The 12,347-nt window shown below is 57.0% G+C and overlaps 1 protein-coding gene across 2 annotated transcripts in view; it reads left to right on the top strand.

Annotated features, from left to right (window-relative positions):
• Window positions 1-12,347, top strand: part of KCNN1 (potassium calcium-activated channel subfamily N member 1) — a 50,790-nt gene that overhangs the window by 14,133 nt on the left and 24,310 nt on the right. For both annotated transcript variants that reach the window (XM_054013638.1, XM_054013636.1), the window contains exons 2-3: window positions 6,339-6,785; window positions 8,760-8,855. In XM_054013638.1, coding sequence (XP_053869613.1) covers window positions 6,420-6,785; window positions 8,760-8,855 — 462 coding nt within the window. In that variant the 5' untranslated portion in view covers window positions 6,339-6,419. The remainder of the gene's footprint in view (window positions 1-6,338; window positions 6,786-8,759; window positions 8,856-12,347) is intronic.

Raw genomic sequence — 12,347 nt, forward strand, 5'->3', positions numbered from 1 at the left:
GCCCAGGCTGGCCCCCGGCGGCTCCAGCCTGGGTCGGCTCGGGCCCTGGCCGACCACCCCCGGCGCACCCCCCGGCTCCCAGCCCCGCGGCCCGGCTCCCGGCTCCCCGACCCCGGCCCGGCTCCCGGCTCCCCGATCCCGGCCCGGCTCCCCGACCCCGGCCCGGCTCCCCGCCCCGCGGCCCGGCTCCCGGCTCCCCGACCCCGGCCCGGCTCCCAGCCCCGCGGCCCGGCTCCCGGCTCCCCGACCCCGGCCCGGCTCCCAGCCCCGCGGCCCGGCTCCCAGCCCCGCGGCCCGGCTCCCCGACCCCGGCTCGGCTCCCAGCCCCGCGGGCCCGGCTCGGCTCCCAGCCCCGCGGGCCCGGCCCGGCTCCCAGCCCCGCGGGCCCGGCCCCGTGGGCCCGGACCGGCCCGGCACTGCGACCCTGGCCCGGCCTGGCCCCCGGCCCGGCTCCCGGCCGGGCACCATGCCCCCGGCCCCGCACAAAGAGGCCCCGGCCGAGCCTCCCGATTTTCCCGGACATGCCCGGCTTTGGGGGATTTCCCCCCGGACGGGGATTTGAGCCCCCAAAAGCCGGACATGTCCGGGAAAATCCGGACGTATGGTAACCCTACTGAACCCACCTCCTGGGTTTTAATGAACTTCCCCGTAACTGGCACCCTGTGTTTGTCTCATCCCAGATCCTTCGGAGACAAGTCTTAGGTCCGTCCCCCTCAGCCCCCAAACCTTGGGCCAGAACAAAACATTTCCACTCCTGCCGCCTCCCTTGTCTTTGTTCTTGTGATCCTTGTTCATTATTTTCTGTTCAGATAAGCAGTGTAGCTCTCCAGGGCCCTGGAGAAATGAGTCTCCAAGCTCTGGATAGAGAGGAGATTTTGTTCCATCTGCCACCTGGTGGCAAGAAACTGGGGAGAGCCAATTTACCAGGGAGTTCTTGGCTGGAGTAATCCCATGCCAGGCAGGAGTGAGGTGGGGATGCTCTCTGAGCCCTCCTGTCACACTGCTGGGTCTTCTCTGCTAAGCCGAGCCGGGCCCGGTCAGTAGTTGGGTGGGAGACCAACACGGAAAATGCAAGTGGTGCAGGAGCTCCTGGTGTTGAAGGATCGCTCCTGACTGGTTGCTATGCAGCTTCAGATGGTGCCTTTCAGATGAACTGTGCAGCCAACCCGTTGTCACGAAGGATTCCTGTTGCTCTCTTTAAGCAGGTGGTGCGCTGCACCCTAGAGGTGGCTGCATTTCAGTGGTCGGTGGTGGGATCCCTGTATGTCTGCTTTGGGGCGAGGGCTGCTCCTACTGTGGGGTTATTCTCTGGAGATGAGCTCCTCCGCACAGTGGTTTGTGCAGAGCTTGAAAGAAGCAAAGTGCTGTAGAGGGCTAAATAGTATTACTTACTCAGACTCGGATTGCTTCTTCTCTCGCTATATCAATCACCCTCCAGGAGCTGGGGCTGCCTCTGATGCCCCAGCCAGCGCCCACGCACAGATCCACGGGTGACCAGATCCAGCTCTCTCTGTGCCAATACTCACCCGCTCCAGAGTCAACAGCCAGGCGGTGCCAGCCTGCCCTCTAACGCCTCCCTGCTCCCAGCCACTCCGGTGGATTTTACAAGTGTGGCTGGGTGTCGGCGGGTGAGTTCGCACCAGCTGCATGCTTTTAAAAGGCCTTGTTGCCTGTGGTCCTGGGAAATCGCACCCCCCCCCCCCCCCGTTTTTGTTTTTAACTAGCCTGCAGCTGTTCCATGCAGAAGGAGTTTGGTGGCCGACTTGCTTGCAGGTGCTTTGTGCAGATGTTTGTAACTCTCAGCTCTGCAGTGGGCCAGCTGAGCTGTGTGCATGCTCTGCAGAGAGCTACCTTCGGAGATGGCCTTTACATGTTGGTGCAAAACCTACATTAGCCCCTACCAGGTCTGTCTGTCTAGCCAATCAGCGTATCCAGATTGTGTGTAGGTGCTTATCATATCACCTTAGCCAGAGAGGGATATGCTTTTTTCTATCAATACCTGAGTTTAACACGTAGCTGCAAGGCACAGTAGAAAATAGAGACCAGATGTAAAAGAAAGTTGGAGAACACTGTACATCTGGTCTCTATTTTCCAGTATGCACGGCAGTTAAGTGCTACACTTGGAATTGGCCTGGTGCCCAGACACTTAGAGACAGTCTGACCCGCAGTACTGTATCTTTTGTATACACGTGCACACCTATATCTCACTGCATTTAGAACTGGGCTGAGGAGGTCTCTCAGGAGCTGTGGGGCTCTTCAGATAGACGAGGTATGGGAAAGAGTTCTGTGTAGGGTTACCATATTCAAACATTTAAAAAAGAGGACACTCCACGGGGCCCCGCCCCTTCCCACCCCAACCCCACCCCTTCCCCGCCCCCATTCCAACCCCTTCCCCAAAGGCCCTGCCCCAACTCTGCCCCCTCCTCTGAGCACCCCGCATTCCCCCTCCTCCCTCCCGCTCTGATCTTGGTTGGGGGTTGCTAAGTGCTTCCCTGCTCCCCACTCGCCCTGCAGCCCCTGCACTCCCCCGCCCCTGCAGCCTCTGTGCCCCCTGCACCCCCCTGCCCCTGCAGCCTCTGTGCCCCCTGCTCCCCACTCGCCCTGCAGCCCCTGCACTCCCCCGCCCCTGCAGCCTCTGTGCCCCCTGTGCCCCCCTGCCCCTGCAGCCTCTGTGCCCCCTGCTCCCCACTCGCCCTGCAGCCCCTGCACCCCCCGCCCCTGCAGCCTCTGTGCCCCCTGCCCCTGCAGCCTCTATGCCCCTGCCTGCCCTGCTCCTCCTCACCCTGCAGCCCCTGCACCCCCCCGCCCCTGCAGCCTCTGTGCCCCCTGCTCCCCACTCACCCTGCAGCCCCTGCACCCCCCTGCCCCTGCAGCCTCTATGCCCCTGCCTGCCCTACTCCTCCTCGCCCTGCAGCCTCTGCACCCCTCCCCCCGCCTGCCCTGCTCCCCCGCTCCCCCGGCAGAGGGAGAGCTGCGGGCTCCATGTGGAGCCAAACACTGTGCCGCGCTGCTCTGCGGGGGAGGAGGGAGCGCGGGAGAGGGAGGGACTCTGGCTGCTAGAGGCCCCAGTGGCTGCGAGTGGCTTTCAATCAGGCCCAGCCGTCCAATCAGCCGTGCCGCACTCTGCATGAGGGGAAGGGGGAAATCCCAGCCATTTCTACTTTATTAGAAATCCCCCCCCAGACGGCCATTTAAAGCTGAAAAAGCCGGACATGTCCGGGGAAACCCGGACTGATGGTAACCCTAGTTCTGGCAGGGAGCTTTGCGGCAGGGAGCACGTAGCGCCTCCGGGGATTGGGACCTGGGACCCTCCCCTGGATTGCCCCTAAACCTCCCCCCTCCCCATGCGATGGGAAATTATAACTTGATCAGCAGAGAACCAAGGGCCCGAGAGATGAAGTGATTGACTGGAGTGTCAATGGCAGAGCTGGATACTCAGCCCCCATCAAAGTCCCAACCTAGCCCCTTGGCCACAAGGCCACCTTTCACCCATGCCCATCCCCGTGGTATCTGAGCTCCCAGCCACCAAGGGTGGAGCTGGCCTTGCCGTTGCTTTATCATGGGGGGCTATTTCTCTGCGCCAACCAGGAATTCTATGCAGTGGATCATAATGGCCTGTCTCAGGAGCAGAGCAGAGCCCAATGCTGCCGCTGGAGACCTCAGCGACTGCTTTAGAGGATGGGGCTTCCCACGTGCTTGGAAATGCGATGAGAAGCCATCCCTTGCGGGACCTTTCCCCGCTGCACGTGGGTCAAGCAGGGGATGGATGATAGTGCTCAGCACCACGTCTGTCCCCTCTCTCTGCCTGCCTGGGGGAGCCCCCCGGCCCTGCTGCATTTAGGATCCGACAGCTTTTTAGAAAGAGGGCTTTGATTTTGGAGCTCATCTTCAGTGCTTCGGGCTAGTGACAGTGCAGGCTGCTTCGAGCCCAATCAAAAGGCTTTTCATGTGACTGCAAGAACGAGAGGGGCCATTCCACAAAGCTGGAAGATGACAAATTGACGTCTGGCAAAATAAGGTGTTTTTCCACCCAGGGCGCAGTGAGCCAGTGGACATGGCAGCATTGAGGCTAACAGCTTAGCAGCAAAGAAACGTGTAGTGAGACTAGCCAGCATTACAGCCAGCAAATTATGAAAAATAAATATCTTATTGCTTTGGAAGGGCTAGAAACCTTCATGCTTCAGGGCATGAGCCCCAATCTCTAATAGGGGTCAGGAGGGAAATTTCCCTGGGAGACGGTTATCCCAACAGTGCCTCCTGCAGGATTTTTCTCTCTGACACCAGTTGCTGCTGGCTAATGTAGGGGACAGGCTAGATATAGAACTGTCCGGGAACGTTTTTACATCCAGATTTGTCAAAACCAAAACTGTTCACGGGAAAGGGGGAGTTTAGACTAATCTCATTGGGGGGAAAGTTTCAAAATAGTTGAAATGGGATGTTTGGCCATGTTTTGACGTGCAGGCACTTGGCTAACAGACCGGAGATTCATTCCCCAACCCGTGCCCCGTGCCAGATGCAGGCCATTAATCAGCACCGGGGAAAGGCCTGTTCGCCAGCCAGCGAGATGGCTCCACATAGCTCAGGAAAAATCAGTCTTATTAGAGAAACCCAGACAGACCTGTACACCCCCCACTGCTGCTGCAGCCGTTCCCTTCCCGCGAGGCAGCAGCCTCTGAAGTGCTGGGTCCCTGGACACCCAAGCAAGGAAGGGGTGGGCCAAGGAAGGGGTGTGAGGGAGGGTAGCCTGTTCCTCACGCTGGGATTCTGCCAGTGCTCAGTGCTAAGCAGGGGTCGGATGGGAGACCAGCAAGAGCTACCGAGCTTTGGGATGTTGTGTCGGTCCATAACCCCTGACTGCTGTTTATGACCCTGTCACCGAGGCAAGTTATGAGGGGGCGCACTTTGTTCTGAGCGAGTGGCCCAGCTCTTGTGGATTTGCAGATATCTGCTTTATATCCACGGACCATGTTCGTGGATCGCAGATCGGATGCGGATACACATTTGGTATCTGCCCAGGGCTCTACTCGTGGGCACTGGCTTTTAGATGAGATTTGAAACTGATCATTCAAGTCCCAAGGTCTTCTTAGCGTCTTCACAGCATGCCTCAGGTGGGACATGGCCAGGATTCATGACCGAATTCGATCCGCTGGTTGGATCATTAGTGTTCCCGGCCCGGCCCGGGTACTGACTGGGAGTGTGATATAACCCGCCTCTGTCCAACCCCCACCCGGGGGTCGTTGCAGCTGTACGTGGAATTCTTCACTTCCTGTTGCTGTGAGTTGTTATGCAGTTAGTGCACTTCGCCACAGAGGTGGCCGCATTTCCACGCTGGTCGAAGGGATCCCTGTGTGGAGCTGAAGTTTGTAAAATCCTTTTGGGAACCTTTGGGATCAAACTATTTTAACCAGCTGAGTTGTTTGTTTGTTGATTTTTTTGTGGGCATCTCTGGGCGTGTTCAGAGGTGAGAGCGGGGACTGGCAGTCAGGACGCCTGGGAAGGGAGTGTTGCCCAGTGAGTAGATCAGGTAACCGTGCCCCCTAGCATGTGCACCTGTATCCTAAGGGACTGCTGAATTTTCTTTCTTTCTTTCTTTCTTTCTTTCTTTCTTTCTTTCTTTCTTTCTTTCTCCTCTACCTACTTTTTATAGAGTGCCCATCACCACAGCATCTGAGCTGCATTACGCCCCTCCCCATGCCTGCATTGTCCTCTCCTCCTGGCCTACTGCCCCGGGGGTGAATTCCACCCTGCAATGGTCCCAAGGGTGGGCAGGGCCGGGCAGACAAGTCCCTCACCTCTGTGTAGGCTCTTGCAGCCCTCTCTCCCAGCATGGTCCCTGCCTCTGGGCCTCCCCGTCCATTTGCTAATGGAGCCTTTATCCTCATGCATGGTCGCCGTCCACAGCTCTGCGTCTTGGTAATGTCGGGGGTCTCTCTGCCTTAGGGTGGGTGCCACGGCCTGCCTTCTCGTAGCTGCCAGGGGACCGGGGTTCAAGAGCGGCTCAGGTGGTGCGGTTTAGAGCCACACACCGCTGCGCAGGCGGACCCCATGGGACGCCTCCCGATGCTGGCTCTTAGCAGTCATGGTCTGGGGGGTGAGACCAGCCCAGGGCCTGCCCTCCCTTCGCTGTCCCTGCCGCACATCTGTGATGCTAGATAAGTAACACAGACTAATAATAACTAGCCCCCTGCACCCCCTTTAGCTCAAATTCTGCTTTGTAGAATGGAAGCTGCAGTCCCGGGGTACTTGGACTGAGAAGGGGGCGAGCTCTCCCCTTCCCCCCCCTCATCTCTCTGCCCCCAGGTGTGCCTCTCTCTAACCCCATCTCCGTCTCCTCCCAGGTAAATGCGGACGCCCAGGTTCTGAATCATGCTGGATCCAAGACAGCGTTCAGCGAGCCCAACCCCTTCACCGAGATAGCCATGAACAGCTGCAAGTACAATGGAGGCGTGGTCCGACCCCTGAGCAGCCTGAGCGCCTCCCAGCGCAACCTCCATGAACTGGGAGCCGAGACCCAGCCCCTGCAGACCCTCCACAGCTCGGGCCTGGAGGTGGTGGTCTCCAAAACCGAGCAGGCCAAGGATACAAGCTTGCAGGCGGAAGAGGAGGCGGCGGCGGCGCGCTCCCGGAGCCAGAAGAAGAACCAGAACGTTGGATACCGGCTGGGCCACCGGCGGGCGCTCTTCGAGAAGCGCAAACGCCTGAGCGACTACGCCTTGATCTTCGGGATGTTCGGCATCGTCGTCATGGTGACGGAGACGGAGCTCTCCTGGGGAGTCTACACCAAGGTAGGGACCGCGGCCTGTCTTGAAGCAGAAAGGCCGGGGACCCGGGGGACAGACGCGCCTGGTTCAGAGAAGAGGCTGGCGCAAGTCCTGGGTACCGCATAAGTCCCACTCACGCCCTGTGGGGGTCCAGGCCTGTATGTCGCCCTTGGGAAGCAAAGGATCCTGGGAGTCCCGGCCCTGGAGCATAAGTGGAACTTTTAGCTGGTACCTAGGTCTCACGCGGGCGGGGGGCTGGAGGCTGTGTGAGTGCAAGACAGCTGTGTGTGTGCAGTGCCTGGCACACCAGGCGTCCGAGTGCCACCGTAACACACATAAGGGATAAGGAACATGTGTGAGAGAGACAGAGAGAGCAGGACTGCCCGCATGTCTGAACGTCAGCTTGCTGTGGGGGTGTGCACACGCGGGTGTGCCAGGGGGTGGTGTGGGTGCGTCCGGGGAAAGGAGGATGCGTTTAAACGTGTGCCCCAGAGTCTAAGTATGTGTGCGTGCACCGATGCAGGGATACGTGCACGGACCCATCTCTGTGCGTGTGTACCTGTTCTCCCCCTCCCCGTGGGTCTGTGTTTGCACCGACCCAGCGATGACTCTCCTCCCCCGAGCTGCTGTGAGGATTAATGGACCCTGCCCTTCGCTGCGACGTTTGATGCCAATGGGCGCTTTGTGCTGACAGTGTGAACAGTCCTGGCTCAGCGAGATGCTTTATCATTCTTGCTCAGCTGGCTTCTCTCCAGGGCTGATGAATCTTCCCCGAACGGCAGAGGTGTGGGGCCAGACAGAATCGTTCATGCAAACACCCGCCTGTCCCCTGCATGCTGCCATGCAGCTCCCCTGTCCTGCGCTCCCCCGTCAACTGCACATTGTCCACATGTCTGTGACTGCAGAGCCCCAGATCTTGCCGCTACAGAAGCTGGCTTGCACATCTGTCACCGGAGAGCCGGCAGACCTCTGTGCAAGGCCCCGGGGATCAGAAAAGGGCCCCGGGCTGCTAACATCCATGTGTCAAATGCATCCCTGGATGGAACTGGTCATGTGGCGTCTGCCCCCCTCAGCCACACTGGAGGCTGCCTCTTAGGGGCAAGTGTAACCCCCCAGAATCGGTTGGGATCTCAAGAGAGGAAGCTGGTTCAGGGGCTAACGCTCAGGGTTGGATTCTGGAGAGCTGGGTTCCATTCCTGGCTCCACCCCAACCTCCTGGGTATCCTTGGGCGTGTCTCAGCATCTCTGTGCCTCATTTTCCCTGTCTGTGAAATAAATGTGGATCCTAATGGGGGGAGCTGGGAGGCTTAGCGGATCACTGCCAAACGCTGGCTGACTGTCAGTAGGGAGGGGAACAGGGTTAGGATTAACCCCTGCATTGGGGTGTCCTGTACTGCAGGCTTCCCGGCCAGCCTCTGGGGCCAGGGGGTACGTCCAGGCAGCAGCTGGGGGCGTGATTCCCAGCTCGGGTAGACATACGCTCTGGGGGAGCTCGTGCACTAAGAATAGCAACGTGGCCATGGCGGCATGAGCTAGTCGCTGGAGGACAACCCCCTCCGAGGTCCTAGGTATGTAGCAGGGCAGCTGGCCTGAGCTGCTGCCAGCACCAGACCATGGCCACGCTACTCTTTGCAGCGCACAAGCTTGATCAGGGCTACCCCGGGCATGTCCACCTGCCCTGGAGATTCCCGTCAGCCGCTGCGGAGATTTGCCCCGAGAGGCCAGCAACCCAGCCTGGAGTTCAGTGCAGGTTGGGCCGGCGAGTGGCTGATGGCCTGCCCACGGGATCGGCTCTCTCCTGGAGTCGGGATCCCTGCAGCATGCCAGGTTCGTCCCGGCGAAGACAGTAGTCCCTCCCACCAGCTCGGTACGCGCCTTTCCATAAAGATCTGTGTGTGCCTATCGAACGAGCCGAGTCCAGAGTCTCCCTGCCACGGGTCTCCTCGGGACCGAAGGGGGAACCATGCCTGACGCTGCTCCTCTATGTCTCCCTTTCAGGAGTCTTCATATTCATTTGCACTGAAATGCCTTATCAGCCTTTCAACCATGATACTTCTGGGCCTCATCATCATGTACCATGCCAGAGAAATCCAGGTGAGCTGCCCACCCCAGCGCATGGCCCCTTCCCTATTTCACGGTGGGGGGGTGGAGTTTGTGCCGGCACCAGGCACAGCTGATGGGAGTGTGAAATCAGACAGGAACGTTCTTCTGGGAATCCCATTGCACGTGCTCAAACCAAACCCTCGCCCCTCCTGAGACACGGAGCCGGCGGTCCTCATGGGAACCTGAATTTGTCCAAACTGTGGTTCTCAACCTTTCCAGTCGACTGTCCCCCTTTCAGGAGTCGGATTTGTCTTGCGTGTCCCCAAGTTTCACCTCACTTAAAAATTACTTGCTTACCAAATCAGACGTGAAAATACACAAGTGTCACATCACTCTTCACTTTCTCATTTTTACCATATCATTATGAATCAACCGGAATATAAATATTGTACTTACATTTCAGTGTGATACCTGAGCCTGTTTTTCACTTCTGAGCCTTCTCTGAAGCCGAGCCCCGGACGGCAGGGCTGAAGCATGTAACCTAGCTTCGCAGAGTCCCCGTGGCATAAGGCCCCGGGCAACTGCCCTGCTTGCCCCCCTCTAACGCCGGCCCTGCACTTGTGACCCCCCCAAACCCATCCCATGACGCCCTGGGAGTTGCATCCCCCACATTGAGAAATACTGATCTAGATGAGTTGAGTGCCCCCTGGAAGACCTGTGTGAACCCCAGGGGTATGTGTACCCCGGGTTGGGAACCGCTGCAATGCAGGAGACATTGATTAGCTGCAGCTTTCCTAGAGGTGGCCCCGAGCTGCAAATTTCACACCTGGATCCCAATTTTTCAACTGCTTCCTCCCCCGCAAAGTTCAAAGGGGTTTGGCGCGGGGGTGGTTTGGGGCTGTCTCTGAGCCCTGCAGCTGTGTCAGATCTAAGAGGAGCAGGGTCAGGACGGGCCAGAATTTTTCAGAAGAGCTGCGGGCTAGATTTCCAAGGGCTCACCACCTACCGCTGGGCTCGGATTTTCACAAGAACTCAGTTCCCATTGAGGCCCTGCATAAGGGTCAGATTTTCAAGTGGGGTCAGCGGGTTCCCATTGTGACATTTACCGGCAAGTTTTCCCAAGCACCCAGCACCTAAAGGGCTGGAAATCCGGCCCAGAGCTCTTTTAAAAGAATCTGGTGCCCAGAGACCTAACCTGACCCAGCTCAGCTCCTTAGGAGATCCTAGCAGTCGGGAGACCTCCAAGGAACAGGGAGGTACTGCAGGAAGCAGTGCTGGGGAGTCAGTAGGTGGCGCCGTTCATCTGAGCCAGCGCCGATCAACAGGTGAAATCCTCCCCGGTACAGGAGACCCATGTCCCACTTAAGATCTATTCTGAAGGCTTAAGAGGGACTCTACTAACATGTTTAGCACATGCCACTCCCTCCTGCACATACGCCGAGGGGGCGGCTTGCTGCTTCAGGTTGGCATGACAACATTCATTATAAAGGTGCAACATCACATCTTAAAACACGTCCTTCCCTGTATGACAAATTAGCCAGTAGGTTATTAACATTAAAACAAGCTGCATTGGCTTGTTACTATTAAATTATAAGCTGTATATGCCTGTCACCTTTTGTTCTTTATTTACTTGTTGCATCCTGCGGATTTTGAGCGCTACTGATGTGTGGGTTGCAGATACTGCCAGTGCTGCCGACACAGGGAAATACACCGGGAAATACTGATCAACCTAGGAAATTGTGGCTGGAAAATCCTAAAAATTGGCAAGAAGACTCAGTAGCGTGTTTTTATTGAGTCTCGCAATATGTGATGTTTTCCCTTAAAGTACAAGGTGCTGGAGTCAGGTGATTACCTGAGAAGCTCAGCTTTTGTAAAAAGAGAACAACCCAAAATGTATTTTTTTTTTAAATCTCATGATGTTTGAAGGCTTCAGCACTGGTGCATTCCTTCTGTGATTTTTAGGGGACCCGGGGCAAAATCTGAAATCTAGAACCCTCACCCTTCCAAAAAAATTCCTGCTGTGTGTGTGTGTGGTGGGGGGGGGGGGGGGGGGGGCGGAAATCAGAGAACAAGCTCCCACTGCACTTACCCCACAACAGGGGCTCAGCTTCTATCCTGCGGGGCAGAGCCCAGATCTCCGCCCCAGGCATTGCTGGTACGCAGGGTCGCAGCGCCACTCAGGTATGGCCCAGCCGTCCCTCTGCCATGATGCCAGGCCAAACCTGAATGGCACTGCGATCCCACGCACAAGGTCATAACACCACTCAGCTTGGGGACCCTCTCAAACTGGGGACCCCTTTTGGCTGCTCCAGTACACGAGCCAGCTAGATGAACATTAACTCAGGTCCATCTACACAAGCTGCACTCCCACCCCGTGCCCTGGCACGTCAGCGATGTACATGCTGCCCCGCGGCCAGTGGCTGCACAAGGCGCAGAGCAAAGGAGAACCAGACCCAGCAGAGCTCTGCGGAGACCCAGCGTTCCATCCACCCAGAACAGGTTGCACAATTGGAGCTGGAATTGTACTTGATAACAGGATTTTCTAGCTGGGGTTTGAGAGGAAAACAAAAGTCTCCAGTGTTCAGAGACGGCGCCTGGTGCCGCGGAGAGATGAGTTGAAGGAGCAGATACAGCAAAAATCAGGAATTTTTTTTATCCAGGGACTTTCTGACCCTGGCGCCTGGTCCATTTGAAGTTCACCACGGCAACCTCTCTCCTATCTGTGCTGCCTCTGGCTTGCAATCTAGCCCCTTTGGGCAGTAAACCATCTTCCTCCCAGTAATGCCCACCGTATCGGCTACACCCGATGTGACTTTGATCATGTCCCCTTACGGCAAAGCACCATCCGTTCCGCAGAGGCTGAGCTCTGTGCCCCCAAGCAGCTGTTAGGAGAAGTCACAGCATTCATCCTGCAGCCACAGCATCGCCAGGAGAAAGTCGATAGTAATGCGTTAAGAGCTTAGGGAGGTGGATTTTAATGCCTTAATTGAAGGAAAGCGAGCTCGCCCGTTCTGCACAGCAGGAAGAGAGAGGCCGGTCTCAGATGAGTCCTGCCGTCTGGGACGCCGCTCTGTGGATTTGTACGGCTGCTATTTCCTCACCTGCTGTGTATTTAATTTCACTTTGCGGGGACTTTTCGCGCGGCAACACAGGGAAATACTGATCCACCTAGGAAATTGTGGCTGGAAAATCCTAAAAATTGGCAAGAAGACTCAGTAGCGCTCAAAATCCACAGGATGGCCAACCCCAAACGTTCAAACCTCATGAGTCCAGCTCCCCAAAATATTGAGATTGGCTTCAATTAACAATGCTGTGGGTGTGCCGTTCGTTTGCCTTTTGGGTCTTCAGCCTTTGGGGTTACGCACTAGTCACATTTTCAAGGTTTTCTTTGCAGCCACGAGGGTTAGAAATTGACTTGCTTTAAAAAAAAAAATCACCAAATTCCAGAAGCCGGGACACCAAATACTACGAAACTCATGTTCAAACCATGAAAACTGGCAACACTGAATATCTGAGCTTATTGACAGCAAGCTGTGCGGACAC

Source organism: Malaclemys terrapin, chromosome 24 (assembly GCF_027887155.1).
Source record: "Malaclemys terrapin pileata isolate rMalTer1 chromosome 24, rMalTer1.hap1, whole genome shotgun sequence".
NCBI classification, from domain to species: Eukaryota; Metazoa; Chordata; order Testudines; family Emydidae; genus Malaclemys; species Malaclemys terrapin.